Source organism: Heloderma suspectum, chromosome 6 (assembly GCF_057233095.1).
Source record: "Heloderma suspectum isolate Gila_16-S chromosome 6, 16-S_ref, whole genome shotgun sequence".
NCBI classification, from domain to species: Eukaryota; Metazoa; Chordata; class Lepidosauria; order Squamata; family Helodermatidae; genus Heloderma; species Heloderma suspectum.
Genome location: NC_139463.1, coordinates 110391953 through 110411779, shown reverse-complemented (window position 1 = coordinate 110411779; position 19827 = coordinate 110391953). Strand labels below are relative to the sequence as shown.

Here is a 19827-nt window from a genome sequence, read left to right as displayed (position 1 = left end):
TGCACATTCCACTGTTGTTCTCCTCAGTGCTCTCTGCTAGCGTCACTTTCCACAATGCTGTGTCTGAATCCTGGCTCCTGTAAAGTAGTAAAACTCTATAACACTTTGTAGTGCATTGCCTTTGGCATGGCTCCTGGTCAAAGTAGGGATGCATCAACATTTTGTTGAGGTTTAGGGATGGGCAGATTCCCTACCTGCTGCTCTGGGGGGGAATCTGCCTGCATGGGTAAGTGATCTGTCCCTCCCCCCAGAATCCTTGCCAGCCCTCTCTGCTCTGAAGGAATTTCGTGGAGCCACCAGCTGGCTCCTGAGCACCAGCGATATGGTCGCCATTGGTGTGCTGTATCGCTGGCTGAGGCTGACTCCGGATGCAAATGGCGTCCACTATGCCATTTGTGGCCATAAAGCTCTTAGATTAAGCTAAATGCAGCCATTTACTGCTGCATTTCACTTAATCTAAGATCTTTACGGCTGCAAATGGCCTGGTGGGCGCTATTTGCATCCGGAGTCAGCCTCTGCCAGCGAAACGGCACACCAAAGGCATATCGCTGGTGCTCCGGAGCTGCCGGTGGGGAGGATTCAGCCAGGGAGGATTCTGTGTGGAGGCGAAGGTAAGGGATCCTTTCAGCCATGTACTCCGGAGTAGGGATGTCAGAGAATTCCGAGATGGATCTCAGTGAGGCCGAATGCCAGTGCATTTGGCTCCCCGAAACCCATCGCAGAACGAAGCCCCCACCCCCCCAATCCATGAAAGGCACGTGGGACCAAGTGCCCGCTGCCCCCACCCCATGAAAGGCGCGCAAAACGGAGCACTGACCTGCTCCCGTCCACGCTGCTGTGCGAATGGCGGCCGTCCTGCAGCCGCCATTCGCTTGCTCCTCTTCAGCCGTGATAGGCTACGTAAGTATCCCTAATGCAGGGACGCTATTTGCATCCCTGCGGAGGCCGTGATAGGCTACGTAAGTATTTACGTAGCCTATCACGGCGGGGAGGGGGGAACCCCAGCGTACGCAAATGGCAGCGGCTACCGCCATTTGCATTCGCTGGTTTTTTTTCCCCCCTGCCATGATAGGCTATGTAAATATGTATGTAGCCTATCACAGCAGGGGGGGGGGAACCCAGCGTACGCAAATGGTGGCAGCTACCACCATTTGCGTACGCTGGGGTTTTCCCCCTGCCGTGATAGGCTACGTAAATATTTACGTAGCCTATCACGGCTCACTGAAGGGATACAAATGATGGCGGCTATGACAGCCTCCATTTGGGTCCCTCCAGGGCTGCCCAGCAGCCGTATGTCTGGCTGCGGCCGGCCAGAGCCGGCTGGCGGCTCCGCGGCTTGGCCACGGAGCGGAGCCGGCCGGCCAGGATTCCGGAGGAGAGGCACAGCGCGCCTCCCCCTCCCCAGCGAGTATTCCAGGGGGAGGGATGGAGCGCCTCCCCCCACCTGCGGAGCCCGGCGGAGCCAGGTAAGCAGGGGTTCGTACACCCCTACTCTGGAGGCCGGATTGAATCCGGCCTCATTGGGGTCCATGGCGGATTTGTCTGACATCCCTATTTGCAAACCATTTGAAAATTCACAGCTGAAATGGTGCTCTGTGACGATGGAGTGGATGTGAAAGCGGTGCCATGTAGATGCCCCCCAGGTAGGTGTTCCATATAAATATCTTCATGAGTTTCACCATGCTCGAACGTTGCAGGCTTTTAAGAAGGCCTTCAAAACACATTATTTTAGTCTGGCCTTCTGCTAATGGGATTGCTATTTTTATTGCTAGTGTTGCTGCTGTTTTTATTGTGTTACTACTCATTTTATTGTGTTTAAATAAATATCATACAAGTTTTATGAGTTTTACTGCTAAATGCCAGCTTGGGAGGGCTTTTGCCCTGAAAGGGAGGCAATACATATTTTAAATAAAGAAGGGTGCAATCCTATGGCTGCTAGACAGTGTCTAGATGGCCACAGGATTGGGGGGGGGGGGTCTGGGAACTGAACTTAGAGCCGGGGCTGTGAGCTCAGTTCCCAGAATCCAGACTCCCCACTCCTCCCCACTTCCTCGTAGGCAGTGCTTTTCACCCCCAGCTCTGTGGTCATAAGAACAGCACGTAGCAAACAAAAGGGGGGGGGCATTCCTAGGGGCAAGGAGGGAAGGAGACTGCAGAAGTGCCTTTGTGATGCTTCCTATACACTGTCTGGCTTCACCCACCTGCCCAGCTCCAATGTGCCCCAGCTAGATAGCTGAAATCAGCCATCTAGCCACAAACGCAGGGTGGCTGGAGCATGGAAGAGAGGATCTGCTCCATGCTCTGCCTGCCCTGCATTGGATAGGGGAAACCCCGTAGGATTGTGCAATCCATAACAGTAATTCCTAGATTGTAAACCGCCTTTCATTATATAGTCATCACACAAATGGTCTCCAGTTCCCACCCTTCAGATTATTTACAGTATTTGTATACTGCTCCACATCCAAATGTGAGCCCAGAGAAGGATGGCATGTGGTTTCTTCTCCCTCCCACGGCACTTTTTCAGATCTGGAAGTGTGAGCAGCTGTAAAGGATGCCCATACTGCCACCAAACACCACCAATATATATTCTAATGGTGCAACAAAATGGAAACCTATTTAATGGAGGAATGAAACATTTGGGAAACTGGAGAACAGATTTTGGCATAGCATTTGTATGTGGAACTTGTGGTGGGAACTGTATTTAATTTTTGTTTGAATCAACATGCTGATGCACACTTCAGTTGTGAAGTTGGGAACTGAAGACTGAAGTATTTTGCATTTCTGTGTAAAAACTTAATAAAAGGTGGGGCCCTTACCAAGCGACAGCCCTTCCCCCAGGTCTGTAGATATTACAGGTCTCTTGCTGACCCTCCTCAGTGAGGAGGACCAGACGAAACTTCGGTTCAAATGTGTGATGACCTTGCTTTCTTCAGCAATGCTGCAAAGAACCTGTAATTCTGAATAGGTGATTATCTTCCCTGTAATTACCTCATTGGCAATTATCACTTCTCCTTTTTCTCCGGTCCCAAGGTTGCCAGAAGCGAAACAACAGACAAATACGGAAGGAACTCTTTCCATTCAGAGCAGGGGATGAAGACAGAAAGAGCTCCATCAGGCTGATTGCTGATCCATTACACTGCACAAGCGTAACTCTGAATAAGCTGCTTGAGTTGTCATTCAAGCCAGGCTGGGCTACATAGAAGCACTTGGATGACAATGAAGGAACAGGTGAACTGGGACCAGGAAAGAAAAAGTTCATACAGGATGCTATTACTCATGCTCCGGATATTAGTGCAACAGCCTCAGATGGTGTCTGATGTTCCAGTTGCTAAGTGTAATATCAGTGACCCTCTTCCAATAGACCACAAGTATTATCAGTCAGGAGACGTCATCATTGCTGGCATTATTTCTCAGATCTTCACATTTTCCAGCCCTGCTAGCTTCAGATCTCACCCCTCTCATGAACCCCGTGATGACCTCATGTAAGATTTCTTAACCAAATCAGTAGATTCTAACTATTTTAATCACAGTTTTTTTTCTATCTATATATTATTCTCAGGCAGGGTGACCATTTGCCTTTAATTTCAGGGGGGTGGGAATGAAGGGCTGCACGTCTTTTTCATTCATTGTAGAAAGGCAGCATAACCCTCCCTGTGCGACTTCCTCCTCCTCCTCCTCTATCATCAACATCATCGTCATCTCAACAGGCTCAGTCCTAGGAGAGGTCTCCCTCTCACTGTTCCATTTGACCTGCCAGTTACTGGTGCACATCAATTTCCTGGCTTGATCCAATATGAGATAGCCTTAATTCTTGTCTTAAACTGGCAGGATTTTTATCATTGAATTGTCTTTAGATCATTTTTTTATGGTGTTCAGGGTTGGTTTGTTGTTGTTGTTGTTGTTGTTGTTGTTTTTGCTATTATTGTACTAATTATGAGGTATATTACTTTGGGTTTTTTATTTTCTATTAATTATGAATATCTGTATCTTCATGTGTGAGTTGCTTTTACAGTGGGGTGCAACACATAGATTTAATAATAAGATCAATAACAGCAATGCACAGGCCCCATAGAGGTTATAAACTGATAAATGAAGGCTGATAGCAGTAAGAGACTGAACATCTTCAAGTGGATTTTGAACACTGTACATGTGTGAATGTATTCAAGACTTCTAAAGATGGTGTGGTACTGGACACTAACATGAAAAGTCCAGGTCAATGTGTCAGTGTTTCATCACGCTGCCCTAGACTGGAGCCATACCATTTCTTTTTGTAGAATATATTCTCTAAACACCAGTTGAATGGAAATTAGGGATGTACGAATCCCTTACCTGACTCCATGCCGGGGCATCCGCGGTGGGGGGAAGGTGATTCATCCTTCCCCCCGGAATCTTCCCCAGCTGGGTCCACTCCATGGTGGCTCCGTGGAGCCGCCGGCCGGGGCTGGCCACAGCTGGAGTTCTGGCCACAGCCGGGCTGCTGTGGCTGCAAATGGCGGCCATCGTCACGGCCGCCATTTGCATCCTTGCAAGCAGCCATGATAGGCTATGTAAGTATTTACGTAGCCTATCACGGTAAAGGCAGCCATGCAAATGGAGTAGCGTCCGCCATTTGCGTGGCTGCCTTTACAGTGATAGGCTATGTAAATGCTTACGTAGCCTATCACGGAAAAGAGCAGGGGCGCAAATGGCGTAGCGGCTGCCATTTGCGTCCTTGCTCTTTGCCGTGATAGGCTACGTAAATAGTTATGTAGCCTATCACGGCTGCAAGAACACAAATGGTGGCCGCAGCAGCCCGGCTGCGGCCAGCCGGGAGACTAGCCGAAGCTGCCGCAGCAGCTGCTGCCACTGCCACTGCCACATCCACCCCAGGTAAGTTCCATCCCGGGGGGATTCTGTGGGGTGGCGGGGGGCAGGAGGCCATTCCACCACAGATTCCGGGGGGGGGGGCGGATTCTAAAGAATCTGGCCTCACTGGAATCCGTGGCGGAATTCTCTGACATCCCTAATGGAAATGTAGCAGGCTCCATATTCTGAAGTAGAGACACTGATACAGCATGCCAATCACATTGTAGGTTTGTGACTCAGATGTACCAGAACACCCTGGCCTTTGTATTTGCTGTGAAAGAGATCAATGAAAATCACCAGCTCTTACCCAACCTCACCCTGGGCTTCCACATCTATAACAGCCATTTCATTCCTACCTGGATCTATCTTGCTTCAATGGAACTTCTCTCCACATGGGGCAGATTCATCCCTAACTACAAGTGTGATTTCCTGGATAATGTAGTTGCTGTCATCGGGGGACCTGACTCAAATGTGTGTCTCTTCATGGCAAACATTCTGTGCATCTACAAAATACCACAGGTAAGATGAACACATAGCATATAGAACCTCAAGCCATTCATTCATTCATTCATTCATTCATTATTTTGTGTCATTTATTTATTTATTTATTTATTTATTTATTTATTTATTTACTTTGCTTCATTTGCCTTTTTGATGAGGGGTTTCCTTTCGCAGATTAAACAAGAATTGCACAGGTGTCCCACCTTGCCTGCTGTTTAAAGGACAAATCCTGAGCCAGGAAAAAAAGTTGAATTCCTGCCATGGATGTGGAGATCCTGAGATTGCTTGCTCCTTTCACTTACCCCAATAAGCAGGAATGTGTGAATTGAGATGTGTATATATTTTTCAAACAGAACATTTGCTTTGCATTTAGACCCAACTTTTGTTCTAAGGTCAATCCTGTGTTTCACAAGGTGCAGGTGTTTATACTGCCTACAGTTGGCCCCATTTCAGCAAACCTTAGACATGGAATGTTATAGATTGGATGTCAAGCATGTGGCAAAGTCTGGTATGACTTACAGCAGAGTTGCTTCATACAAAGCAAAAGTGGCAACACACCAACACGTCTCTAGTTGTCATATGCAGGGCCACTGCATGAAAATCAATGTCATCCTTCATGCAAACCTCGTAACTGGATAACCTCAGCTGAATTGTCCTTTGGATGGCAGGTACTCCAGCAGTGGTGTGCATGACAGGGATATCAGTGGCAAAGGACCAGTCCTGTGTTGATATCACCATTCTATTTGCCATCATACCCAAAGATATTGTCCTATGGCTAGACTTCAAGTCATACTTAGCAGAGCTGTGAGTGATTGGATGAATTATGTCAGTGTAAGCATGCACAGCCCCAATTTGGATCAGGACCATGGTGTTCTGGGAGGGAGAATTTAAGCTTTCCCCTCCTGTTTTCATTCTGAAATTCACCGCCATCCCCTGGGGGAGGGGGTACAAAGGATACACATACATCTGCATGGGTGTGTGTGTGTGGAATTTCAACATAAAAACAGGAGGGGGAAACTTTAAATTCGCCCTCAGCAGCACTAGTGCCCTGATCTGAATCTGAGATAATTATCCAGTCATGCATAGCTCTGCTATGTCTGCTTTGAAGAATGTGTTGCTTGTCCCTTACACTGCAGGAAAAGGGAACACTAGGACTTAACATGATAAATTCATTTTCTGCAGTGGATGGAGGATATCCTACCCAAGTGAATACTTCTTGCTATTGGGTAGATCTTAGGAGTTTCCGATAGACAGGTAGGATATATCACTAAACCTTTTTGTTCTGCCTTCCATCCTATTTCTCTGTTACTGTTTCTAAGTCATAACTTTTATTCCCATGGTTCTAGGGCTTTCAGGGTGTGTGTGTGTGATTTTTCTTCTTGTTTGTCTCTTTTGTTGTGGTGCCTTCTGAATCATAAAGTAGGTTGCACCTCCAGTAGGAAATGAATTTCAAGCCTAACTTGCATATGCTTGCCTATCAGAGTGAGTGGGAGGAGCAACCTATCTATCGATAGCATCCAGTAACTTCAGAAAACCAACCCATCCTGATAAGTCCCCAAATTCCTTTTTGGTGTGTTCGGAGTTATGAATGAAGAACAGAAGAAGAGCCCTGCTGGATCAGACCAAGGATCCATATTTTCCAGCATTCCATTCACACAGTAGCCAACTGACTGTCCACCAAGAAACCACAAGCAGGATACGAGTGCAAGAGCACCCTCCTGCCCGTGTTCCCAAGCAGCTGGTGTACATGGGCATACTGCCTCTGGTCCTGGAGGTAGCATAACGCCATCAAGACTAGTCTCCATTGATAGCCTTTTCCTCCAGGAATTTGTCTAACCCCTTTTAAAGACTTCCAAATTGGTGGCCATCACTACATCCCGTGGTAGCGAGTTCCATAGTTTAACTATGTGTTGTATGAAAAAGTACTCCCTTCTATCTGTCCTGAATCCCTCACTGATCAGCTTCATGGGATGACCACAGGTTCTAGTATATGAGAGGGAGAAAAAAGTCCCTTTCTTTCTCCATGGCATTTCACTGAAAAGGAAGTTATCAGAAAGAGATTTAGAAATAGCTCTTCCCATTTTCTAGCTCCCTGTGTTCCTTATTCTTTATAGCTTGGATATGGCTTTGCTCCAGTGATGAATGACCAAAGCCAAGATGTTTTCTTCCAAGGTATGTTCCCTAAAGGAGCTCACCAGTACACTGGGATTCTGCAGTTGCTGCTGTTTTTTAGGTGGACTTGGATTGGCGTAATTTTTGTACACTATAGCGGAGAGAAGTTTGTACAGACTGTGCTTCCTGAGTTTTCTCAGAAGGGTATCTGCTTTGACTTTATAGAAACATTGCCAATGGTGTATTTTACCACTGATATTACAGAAATGGTGACTGTGTGGATGAAAACATACCAGGTTATTATGAGTAGTACTGCCAATGTTGTCATCGTACATGGTGAAATTCACACCATGATATTTTTGATAACATTTCCGGAAGTTTCAGAATCTTTTGACATACCAGTGAAGACAAAAGGCAAAGTCTGGATAATGACAGCCCAGATGGAGTTCTCATCAGTCTCTTTACAAAGATTTTGGGACATAGATATCATCCACGGTTCTATGTCCTTTGCAATTCACTCAAAGGATGTGATGGGATTCCAGAATTTTCTTCAGATGAGAAACCCTTCTTCAGACAAAGAAGACGGCTTTATCAGGGACTTCTGGCAACAGGCATTTAACTGTTTGTTCCAAAACAACAAGGAGGAGAAAGAGAACATCTGCACTGGGGAGGAGAAGCTGGAGAGTCTTCCTGCCTCTGTGTTTGAAATCAGCATGACCAGCCAGAGCTACAGTGTCTACAATGCTGTCCATGCTGTGGCACATGCTTTGCAATCAATGCGCTTATCGACATCGAAACACAGCACAAGGGTGGATGGAGTAAGACGGGAGCTTCCAAATCAAGAGCCGTGGCAGGTAATGTCCAGAGCACACAAATGCAGGAGCGCTCATACAGGCCCAACGTCAGTATCCAGTACGGATTGACACCGGCATTCTCTTGGTGTTTGTTTTTTACTCACAGTTTTAATTTCTTTCGTTTTTGCTTTTTCTTTGTTTTGTTTAGATTTTAGGGTCCATCATTCATAAAGAAAAGCAGCTGCCACTCTCTTTGCTTTGCCAGAACCCCTCTGCACAAAAACGAGGCAAGGGGGAGAGATAAATTCTGGGGAAATTGAGATGATTGTGGCTGAACGGGGATTCAAACACTTCATCCAATGCTTTTCTCATAAGCTTGGGGCTGCCCACCCCTGCCTATTCCTGCTGCTGTCCAATGTTCCTGCCTGTTATCATCCCTCTGTCCCCTGAAAAGCATGCTGGTGGTGGTGTGTGCATGCGTGCGTGCATGTGTGTGATCACCAGACTAGCGTTGAGGGTGGTTCCAAAAAGAACCAGTTGGAAGAACTTGACATTCTTCTGCTGCAACACTGTGGATAGGCTCCCCTCCCTGGTGGTATTTTTATTTTTCTTCCTGATTCGGATTTTCTCTTCTTCCTCCCCAAACCATTCCTTCTCCCCGTCCATCTCCTCCAGTGCAATCTGTCTGGTTTGTACTCTGATGATTGTTACTATTTATTTTCCTAGTCTTTTCTGTGTGTCTGTTTCTTCTTTAATATCAGAATTGTGTAATACCTGTCCCCTTTCTCCATAGCCTCTAGTTTCTTAGGGAAAAGAAACTGACTTTTGGATCATCCTCATCCTGTAGTCCCCTCCACCCCACCAATTCTATCTTCACTCCTTTTTCAATTCCAGTTTCTTTAAATTTCACTCTGTTTTGGTCATTCGACCGTAATAAAGAGTGAATGATTGATAAATTGTATTTAATTTTCATTTCTTGTACATACACAACCCCTGTTTGTTGGTCTGCTTCATAGCTGTCTGTCCCCATTGTCTTCATCCTGTGTAGGTGTTTCTATAAGGCAGCTGAATCTTTGCCCCATTCTACAATTCCTTGGACTCCATTTCTTCAGTTTATCTTTTTCATATCATTTTTTTAACATACACATCAGTGTCCTGCCTTGTCTGCAGAGCCACAATTGCCACCACCAGCAAGCCCACCCCTCTGGTGCCCCCACTACTCCTGTGTTGTTGCAGGAGATCCATAACACCCACATGGATGTGTTATGGAAGATTGCAGTCCACTTCCATCACAGCATCAAGGGCGCTGGGACACCAATGGGCGATCAGGCTTAGTTGTGGCCCCCTCAGCACCATGTAATTCGGGATGTGGGAAGAAGGTGGAACACCGCATTCCAGAAGCTGGAGCCCATGGAAGAGCAGGGGAAAGTGCATGAGTTTGCAAGGCTGGGGGATCTCAGTGTGCAAGCGCAGTTTCTGAAGCATCCGTGCAATGTCATCTCATAGCTGGTGGTGCTCCAGAAGCCCTTCCTGGATGCCACTGAAATGCCCAGTTCCACCAACATCCTCCTCAGTTATTTGATACATGTGGAGAGCATCCAGAACAACAAATGGACTGGTCCAGCAGTGCTGGGGATCCTAGAGCAGGCAGCCCATGTTTCAAGCCAGAGGTGTGTGGTGTGATCTACCTTCTACAGGTAAAAGGGGATGCGCCTTCTGTATCACCCACACCAGGATGAGATGGCAGGCTGTGCTGCTGGAGATGGTGGGGGAGAGGCTTTAAGGCTTACTTTCACCTGATACTCCCTCCTCACTCCACCAGCTTCCACCACCAGGTGCCTCTGCTTACCTGCCTGCCTCTGCCTCTGCTTGTCAGCCACCTAGAACCATAGAATCATAGAGATGGGAGAGGCCATTTAGGCCAATGAATCCACACACACCCTCTGAAGCCTTTCTGGATGCCATTGAAACATGCAGCCCTGGAACTGCCCTCCTGAACCTCCTCAGTCAAGGCATCCACATGGCCAAGCATCGAGGGGGATCCCAGGACAGGCAGCCAATGGTCCAAACCAGAGGTGCATGATATGGTCCAGCAAGTGAGAAGTGACACGATGGACTGTTTGGAACCTTTGTACTAGGAGAGGATGTGGATGTTGTGCTCCACGTGCAACCTGGGGTTGAAGGGCACCTTCTTCTTCAGCCTCAACAGCAGCATGTGATGGCAGGCTGTGTTGGTGGAGACTGGAGACAGTAAGGGAGACTTAGGACAAAGGGCAGTGCTGGAGAAGGAAGAGGGCTCTGCTCCTTCTCACCAGACCAGGAGCAGAGCAGCCACCCCACCTATCAGCAGCAACCCACGTCTGTCCCAGAGAGCAGCACAGCAGGGTCAGGTATCGTCCTTGCTGATGGCTGTCCTTGCATCTCCCCCTGAAATCCTGCGCATTTCTCCAGTACAGTCACTTAACTCTGACCAATTTCTTTCCTGCTGTTTCTCCTTTACTGCAGCAGCTCAACACTGATCCTTGGTTCACATGTGATACCCCTGCACCCCATATGGGTGCATTCTACTCAACAAGGGTGGTGTTTATAACTAGGAGCCAGACTGCTTCTCTGCCTCTCTCTCCCCATGCCTGCCAGTTCCCATCCAGTATCAGGATGAAGTAGAATGGCCCAGGGCTTTTCACCTTGGAGGTGTTGACTCGTGGGTTTAAGGCTTCCTTGCACCTGATACTCCCCCCTCATTCCACCAGCTTCCACCACCAGGTGCCTCTGCTTACCTGCCTGCCTCTGCCTCTGCTTGCCAGCCACCTAGAATCATAGAATCATAGAGATGGGAGAGGCCATTTAGAGGCCCCCCCGCTCAGTGCAGGAATCCAGTTTAAAGCATCCCTGACGGAATGCTGTCCAGTCTTTGCTTGAATACTTCCAGTGATGGAGAGCCCACCACCTCCCTAGGAAGGTGGTTCCATTGTCCGAGTTGGACAGTTTGTGCTGATATTGAACCAAATTCTGTCTTCCTGTAACTTAAGCCTTTTATTTCATGTCCTACAGTCTTTGGTGACAGAGAGCAGGTTGAGAGCTTCTTCTGTGTGACCACCCTTTCGGTGCTTGAAAAGTGCTATCCTCTGCCCCCTGACCTCAGTTTTCTCTTCCGTTAAGGCTAAACATATCCAGTTCCTTCCATCTTTCCCCTTAGGACTTAGTTTCTAGTCCCCTGGTCATCTTTTTTTCCCTTCTCTGAACTCCTTCCAATTCACCTGGTTCTTTCTTTAAGTGTGGTGTCCACATCCAGACACAGTATGTGAGGTGAGGTCTGACCAAGGTAGAGTAGAGTGGAACTATTACTTCCTGTGGTTTTGAAACTATACTTGTACTTATGCAACCTCAAATTACATTTGCCTTTTTTGCAGCCACAACACACTGCTGACTCATATGCAGCTTGTGATTGACAACATCTCCAAGATGTTTATCACACATACTATTGCCAACCCAGGTATCCCCCATCTTATACCTCTTCGATTGATTTCTCTTTCCTAGATAAAGAACTTCGCACTGTTTTCTGCCCAGTTTTCTAACCTATCATTTTGATTTTTGTTTCTGTTTCCTAAGGTATTACCCATCCCACCCAACTTTGTCATCTGGACCTTTATTCCCCTATACCTCTTCCCCCAACTCATTAATAAAAGTATTGATAAGTACAGGGCCTAGAACTGAGTCTTGTGACACTTCACTCAAGAACTCCCTCCCACTTGATGAAGGATCATGGATGAACTCTCTTTGATATGGTTCTCCAGCCACCTTGGGATCCACCTACAAAGTGCTGCTCATGTCATAGTTGTTCTCATTGCTGCCTCTCTGCTACCACTGTTTTCCACAATGTTTATGCCTGGATCCTGGGTAAAGTAGTAAATCTTGAAAGTACTTGCTGTTTCCATGACTCCTGGCTCAAATAAAGCAGGAATAAACATGCTTCACTATGGGGAAGAAAGCCTTAAACTGGTTTCAAGCTTCATAACATCCTACGCCTTCCACGTATCCATCCGAAACTTTGCAGGTTTCTTTCCTGGGGGAAACCTCTATGGCATGTGCCTTGTTCATACAAAATCCCTCCAAAAAACATGGTGAGAAGGCAGGGGAAGTGAATTATTCAGCACCAGTCTAATATTTGAGGTCTAGTCTACATGTAAACCATTGTACCTACCCTTCTAAGACCCTGTAGCTCAAGGTCATTTATATGCTCTGTGTAATTTTCAGAACAATAGTCTATAAGGACAATGGGGGGGATATGTACATAGGGATGGACGGAAGTCACTTACCTGATCCTGAAGCTTGCTTTGCGGTGGGGGGGAGGCGCCCCGTCCCTCCCCCTGAAATTCTGGGCAGGGGGGAGGCACCCCGTCCCTCCCTGCCCAAGTTCTGGTCGGGAGGGAGCGCCCCGTCTCCCCGGCCGCGAACCCTCTTCTCCTGCCGGGACGCAAATGGCGGCGGCCGTAGCTGCCGCTGTTTGCGTCCCTGGCCTGCAGTCAGCCGTGATAGGCTATGTAAATGTTTACGTAGCCTATCACGGCTGACTTTGAAGAAAAAAAAAAAAGTGCGTGCGCAAATGGCGGCGCCCATGGGCGCCGCCATTTGTGTTCCTTTTTTTGGCACCAGTAGTCTACGTAAATATTTACATAGACTATGGCGAAAATAAGGGCAACGCTATTATAACGCTATGTACATAAGGGAATACGTACATCCTTTTTTCAATACGAAAAAACGAAAGGAATGTCTTGCAGAAAAATCATTTCACCTGTTCATCTGAAACGCTGCAGGCTTGATCTCCCCAGAATAGTCAATAGCATTCTAAAATATCACACAAATGATAAATGACCATAGATAAAATTTAGAAAAACACATTTTGATGTACGGAACAAGCAAGAGGTCAAACGCAGAGGCAGAATCCCTTTCTCCTGAGTGGGATGGCCCTGCAACCACTTCCCCCGAGGGTTCAGGCTCCTGTGGATCTGGTGACAGTCTCTGGTCTGGGGTACACTGGGCTTCTGGGGCCTCTAGCTCCTCCTCTGAGGAGGACTCCTCCAGTTGAGGACATGCCACCAGTACAGGTTGAATCCCTCTTTCCTGATCTGACTTTCAGCTGTACAAAAGCACCCCTGTCTTCTCTGGATTCAGCTTTTATTTGTTTGCCCCTGTCCAGTCCACTACTGACATCAGGCACTGATTTAGAAACAACAGCTTCCTTGGATCTAGATGGAAAGGAGAGATAGACGGGTGTCATCAGCATCACCAGAAAATCTTGCCCAGAGGCTTCATGTATATGTTAAATAGCATGGGGGATAAGATGGAACCCTGAGGGACACCATAGGCCAACAGCCATGGCATACAGCAGGAATGCCCCAGCACCACCTTCCGAAACTGCCCCTACAAGTCAGACCAGAGCAAGTGCAAAAAATGGCCTCCTAGTCCACCATGGTCCACCAAGGCGACCAAAGCAGTCTCTGTCCCATAACCTGGCCTGAAACCAGGTGGAAATGGATCTAGATAGTCCATCTCATTCAGAGATGGAGCTGAGGCCACTTCCTCCATGCCCTCCTTAACCCCATTGTATTCTGCAATTTAGTACCCTGCCCAAGAATGGAACACAGGGGACTGGTTAGAAAATATCCAACACAATGGGGTTCAGGAGTGTGTGTGTGTGTGTGTGTGTGTGTGTGTGTATATATATATATATATATATATATATATATATATATATGGTATTATCACCTCCTTTACGAAAGATGTAATCTCACCATTCCATAAAGCAGCATTCACCACTACCCTTACCCATTCAGCCATTCCCCCTGCCCGCGCTCTGCTGCTTTTATGAGCCAGGAAGGGCAAGGATCCAGCACACAAGTGGTAGGCCTCACCTCTCCAAGGATCCTGTCCACATCCTCAGGCTGTACAAATTGAAAGTATCCATAGTAATAGGACAAGCAGGAGGCAAAGTTACATTCACTGGACCAGGATCAAGTATGGCATCCAAGCTGGCATGGAGACGGTTAATTTCATCTAGTTATAATGGTGGAATATGATTCATCTGACACACCCTTAATATAGGCATACAATTTGAGCACAATAATATTCCCAGACTTTTCTGCTGTTTCAATTTAGCTTCATCACTTTCTCAGAAGTGTCTCATTTAACAACACTGCTGGGGAAAAGATCTCCTTTGATGACAATGGGGAATTAGTAGCTGGATTCGATATTATCAACTGGGTCACATTCCCTAACAAGTCCTTTCTGAGAGTCAAAATTGGAAAGATTGACCCCATCTCTCCCAAAGACAAAATGTTCAGCACTGCTGTGGATGCCATTGTATGGCCCAAGAACTTCAACCAGGTACAGTCAATAAACAGGATCTAATCGTTACTTCATTTTTCAAGAATTGGGAGTGTGTTCAGGCACAGAAATCGCTTTAGCAGTGTATTCTGCAATTTAGCTGATGCATATTCCAACCATGATTTTATTTCCCCAACTTTCCATTGACAAAGTTCAGGAGCTGAATTTACTTTACTTCGTAGCCTCTAAGGCTGTAATTTTATGCAAAGGCAACTGGGAGTAATTCCCACTGAATACTGTACAATGTACATCCAAGTAAACATGTGGGAATGGTAAATTTTTGCAGCTTTATTAAATTAAGTTGTTTATTCATTTGAAGCAGCATAAGAAATAAAATGTAACCTAGTAAAATCTACTTATGTATGTATGTATGTATTTTTGCAAATGGCATTGTAAAGTGTTGCAGTAAGACAGACATTAGGAAACACCTGTAGGGACTGGAAATACTTGCTTTTTTCATATTCTCAAAAGATTCCTGTAATTTCTATTGGCCATGGTCTCCTGATGACATGACATACCAAGTGCTATCTGGACATGACAGGGTAGACATAATTGATTGAAACCTTTATCTAAATGTGGTAATTACACACATTTTGCCAATGCCAACCAATTATTTAACCATAGGACTATCACTGAAATATAAATTCCACAAATATGTTAAAACATTCACCATTTTCATTTATACACAGGTACAGCCTATTTCTCTGTGTAATGATTTCTGCCAATTGGGTTATAGTAAGACAAAGATGGAAGGGAAACCGTTTTGCTGCTACAATTGCCTTCCATGCCCAGAAGGAAAGATTTCAAACCAGAAGGGTAAAGAGACATTGCGTTTCATGTTTAAATATTTTTTTATTGTGGGGGGCGACATAATTAATTACATGAACACATAGATTGTTGTCACCCATTTCCATAATTGTGTAAGAAAAATAGTGCACAATTAAGTGGTGTTTCCATTAATGCAGTTTAATAAACCTGTATGTGGTATCTCGATTTGTGTGTACAACAAATTCATAGAAACAATACAAAACTAAACAAAAGGATTTCAGCCTTTCCAGACAAGATTGCTTTGGAGGTTATGATAAGTCCTGATTTCTGAACACCAGGGAGAGGGACACCTTCAGTAATGGGAAACAGCTTCCCCTGGTTAGAGGACACTAAAGTCTACATTTTTCTGCAAAATTGCTTTGTATCAGTTCCTGAAAAGCTAGTCACTTGGGAATGATGCATACTGGTTTTGAGCTAGCTGTCCTCTGGGCTTTGTAATATTGATTATTTTCTTGCACTGTATGTAACACTGCCATGCATAGAAGAATGTATTTTCTTTTTCAGACATGGATAATTGTTATGAATGTCCAGAAGATCATTATCCAAACCGGGACCAGGATTTATGCATTCCCAAAGATATCAGCTTTCTGACTTATAAAGAACCTTTGGGGATTAGTTTGGCTATTGTTGCTCTTTCCTTTTCTTCTATCACAGCTTTGGTGCTCTGGATCTTCATTAAGCACAAGGACACTGCCATAGTCAAAGCCAACAACCGAAACCTCACTTTCACTCTCCTCATCTCCCTTCTGCTTTCCTTCCTTTGTGCCTTACTATTCATTGGCCGACCTGAAAAGGTGAATTGTCTCCTTCGACAAACAGCTTTTGGCATCATCTTCTCAGTGGCAGTTTCATGTGTGTTGGCCAAAACCATCACTGTGGTTCTTGCTTTCATGGCCACCAAGCCAGGGTCCAGAATGAGGAGATGGGTGGGGAAAAGACTGGCTAATTCCATAGTTCTTTCCAGTTCCCTTTTTCAAGCCAGTGTTTGTACTGTGTGGCTGGCAACCTCTCCTCCATTTCCAGCTCTTGACTTGCATTCAATGACTGAAGTGATTATACTGGAATGTAATGAGGGTTCCCCTATTATGTTCTACTGTGTCCTGGGCTTTATGGGCTTCCTGGCCATTATTAGCTTCACTGTGGCTTTCCTAGGCCGGAACTTACCTGATAGCTTTAATGAAGCCAAATTTATCACCCTCAGTATGTTGGTCTTCTGCAGTGTTTGGCTGACGTTTGTTCCAACCTACCAGAGCACAAAAGGAAAATACATGGTGGCTGTGGAAATCTTCTCCATCTTGGCTTCCAGTGCTGGAGTACTCAGCTGTATTTTCCCCCCCAAATGCTATATCATTGTGATAAGACCTGAGTTGAACAACAGGCAACAGCTAATGAGAAAAAACAACTAATGCCTCTAAAACTATATAGCCCTAATCTTGTTATAGGTATCAGTGTGTCCCACTGTATGCTATAGTATCTAAATCTGTCACAATTTCTAGAATTTATTGCAATGGAAGGTCATCATGACAGATTGGAACTGTTTTCTGCATTGGTATTCATTCTATTCGTAGAGCTGAATGTGTGTGGAAACAGTAGCTTTAATCACTGCTCTAGTGAATGGACATTAATGTAGTACATTTACATGCCTTTCTGCACACACCTCCTAATGATCTGAAAAGTTAAATGACAGATCCATAGGCTTTTTCCATTCTGTCTGCTCAATTAATGTACCTCATATTTGTTGTGGTATTCCTTAGCATGCAGAGACATTCCCTCACAGGGATTTGTTCTCAATAGGAAAGGAGTTACAATATGAGCTCTCAGCTCTAAATGAAAAAGTTTTCTATATTTTTATTCACAGTTAGTTTTATGTATAGTGAACAAACAATGAGTTCTTCATTCCTTAATTATTCACAGTTTTATAGTGCCCAAGAGCTGAACCCCCCAAGAGGTTCACATAACAAAACTTGAAATCATAAAAAACACACATAATAAATCACCCTATAAAACCTGAATATTTTAAAAAAACTGCATAAAATTAAATTTCTGCAGCTTTATTTTGTAATGGGAAAAATGCACTACTTTAAAATGGTGGTTTGAATTGATCCATGCAATTACAAAATTGCGCTATAACTGCAGCTATACCACTGCATCATGTAGTGGCTCTATAAGGAAACATGTAGAATTTTCAGAGAAAGGAATCCTCGGGGGGGAAAAAAGGGGGGGGAGCACATGTAAAGGACCAATCTTAATCCCACAAAGAAGCAGAAGCCCCAGTAAAGTTGTGCGATAATAAGCCTGGTGTAGAGAAGCCCTTTGTTTTCAGCCCATAGATGGACTAGATGCCAGTGTGAAAACACAAAGCACTCATGCAATATGATTATGTGCCAGACCTTGTTAATAATCTTGCTGTTTTGTTTTGGACCAGCTGATATTTCTGGACCTTTTTGAAAGGCAGTCTGGCACATTACACATTAAAATAATCTGAACAAGATTTTACCAGAGTGTGAACAATTGTAGTAAAGTGATTTCTGCCCAGGTAGGGTTGTAATTGATTTATCACCTGTAAGAAAGTTAAATATGATGTAAAAGAGCTTAGTCAAGTCAGCAGCCATAGAATCTACAGAAAAGGGTTTTGCTTAGAAAAGAGCTGGGTAGCTAGGAAAGGGGGTGATAACTGAAAAGAACGAAAAGGTGATTCTGATTCTGGGCCTAATTTGAACCAAAGTGTCTTTTGCAAAATTGTTGTTAGCTAGTGGGGTCATTTTGCCCTTAACCAGCAGAGATATATTATGCAGAGAAGTCTGTGGTTCATGTTCCATTCGGACAATTGTTTAAAGGACAAACCACAAGAACCCAGTTCTGAAATTTGGGGATTTTCTGAAGAACTTTGAAGTAAACAAATCACAGAAGTAGAGATGCAGTAAAAAAACAAAAAAAGAGGTGTGGCACCCGGATTTATAGAAAAGGTCTTTGGGGAAGCTAGACCACCCTATGATAACCAAGCAGCAAGCTAAACACACACACACACACACACACACACACACACACACACAGCATTTCTACACCATCCTAAAATCCTGCATTTAAGACAGGGCTCTCTGCTTCCATTCTAAATGCAGGATCACCCCTTTCCATGTGCTTCCTTTTTCCCTTCCCCTCCCCCACATCTGAGTTTTCCATTATCGGTTACTGATCTCGCTCCTCTTCTTGCTGCTTTAACTCTTTTGATGGAGGAAACTGAAGCAGAACACAACTGAGAGCTCATTATCTGCGATCTATTTAAAAATGGAACAAGGGGCATTTAGTGCAGGAGGGTCATGGCGTCATGTAAAGAGCCCGCAAATTTCAGTGACAGTGCAATCTCAACCTCAGGATAAAAGCCCGGTGTGAAGGAGCCCCCCCCCCCAAGCATCTATATCAATTTATGACAATAGGCATAATAGGAGTAACAGTATAAAAGGAGGCTTTTTACTATGAGTGGGGTGCTGCCTTCTTGTATTCAGATTATCAGAGCATCTTTCCTGTTCTATTGAAGAGGGTCTTGGAGCAGAGACAGAGCCTCTGCCAGCAGAATCTTGTGAGTCTAACACTTTTATTTCTTTTTCTGTATTTACTATACACAGGAGTATGTGTATGTTTCTTCTTTAATAAAAACAATCTGTCAAATTTTAAGTGGTTGCCTGTATATTTCAGTGCTTCTCAGTGTCAATACAACCAGATCTCCTGTAACCCACAGTCAAATTTTAATGCACAGGGAATAGAACCCTGGCATGAACTGGGGATTAACCATTAATACATTTAAGTCTTTCACAGCCTCAGCTGATAAAAAGTGATCCATGCCACCAAGGTGTAATGGGTTACACTGGAAGGTGGCGAAGAGTATGGTGAGTTTCCACAGTCACATTCTACACAGTTTGTTAAGTGCATAGCGCCCACTACGCTATTTGTGTTCCCCTTTTTTACTCTGTAATAGCTTACATAAATATTTACATAGGCTAAAACAGCGGAAACAAAGGGAACGCAAATGGCGACTGCCGTAGCCATCCCCCATTTGCGTTAGCTTTTTTGTTTTTTTTCCTGCAGGCTGCCCAACGGCTGGCTGTCCGGCTGCAGGCGGCCCCGGCCGGCAGCTCTGCGGAATCTCAGCGGAGCAGAGCCAGCCGGATTAGGATTTTGGGGGGAGGTGCGGAGTGCCTCCCCTGCACCGCGAATCACCCCGTCAAAAAGGTAAGTGACTTTCGTACATCCCTACTTCCAGCACAGCTGCCACTGTCTGCTCACCTAACTGCTCTCGTGGTGCCGACACCCTTCTAGCCTCTACAGAGAGCTCTGATTTGCCACCCACATGGGGGGTCCCACTAGC

At 45.3% G+C, this 19827-nt stretch overlaps 1 protein-coding gene across 1 annotated transcript; it reads left to right on the top strand.

Moving 5' to 3' along the window:
* Positions 1–3204: 3204 nt before the first annotated feature.
* Positions 3205–16870, top strand: LOC146342492 (vomeronasal type-2 receptor 26-like). The gene is made up of 6 exons (XM_084808569.1): positions 3205–3482; positions 5187–5364; positions 7461–8312; positions 14409–14636; positions 15326–15452; positions 15969–16870. The coding sequence occupies exons 1-6, from the start codon at positions 3211–3213 to the stop codon at positions 16868–16870; spliced, it is 2559 nt and encodes an 852-aa protein (XP_084664695.1). The 5' UTR covers positions 3205–3210.
* The last annotated feature ends 2957 nt before the right edge of the window (positions 16871–19827 follow it).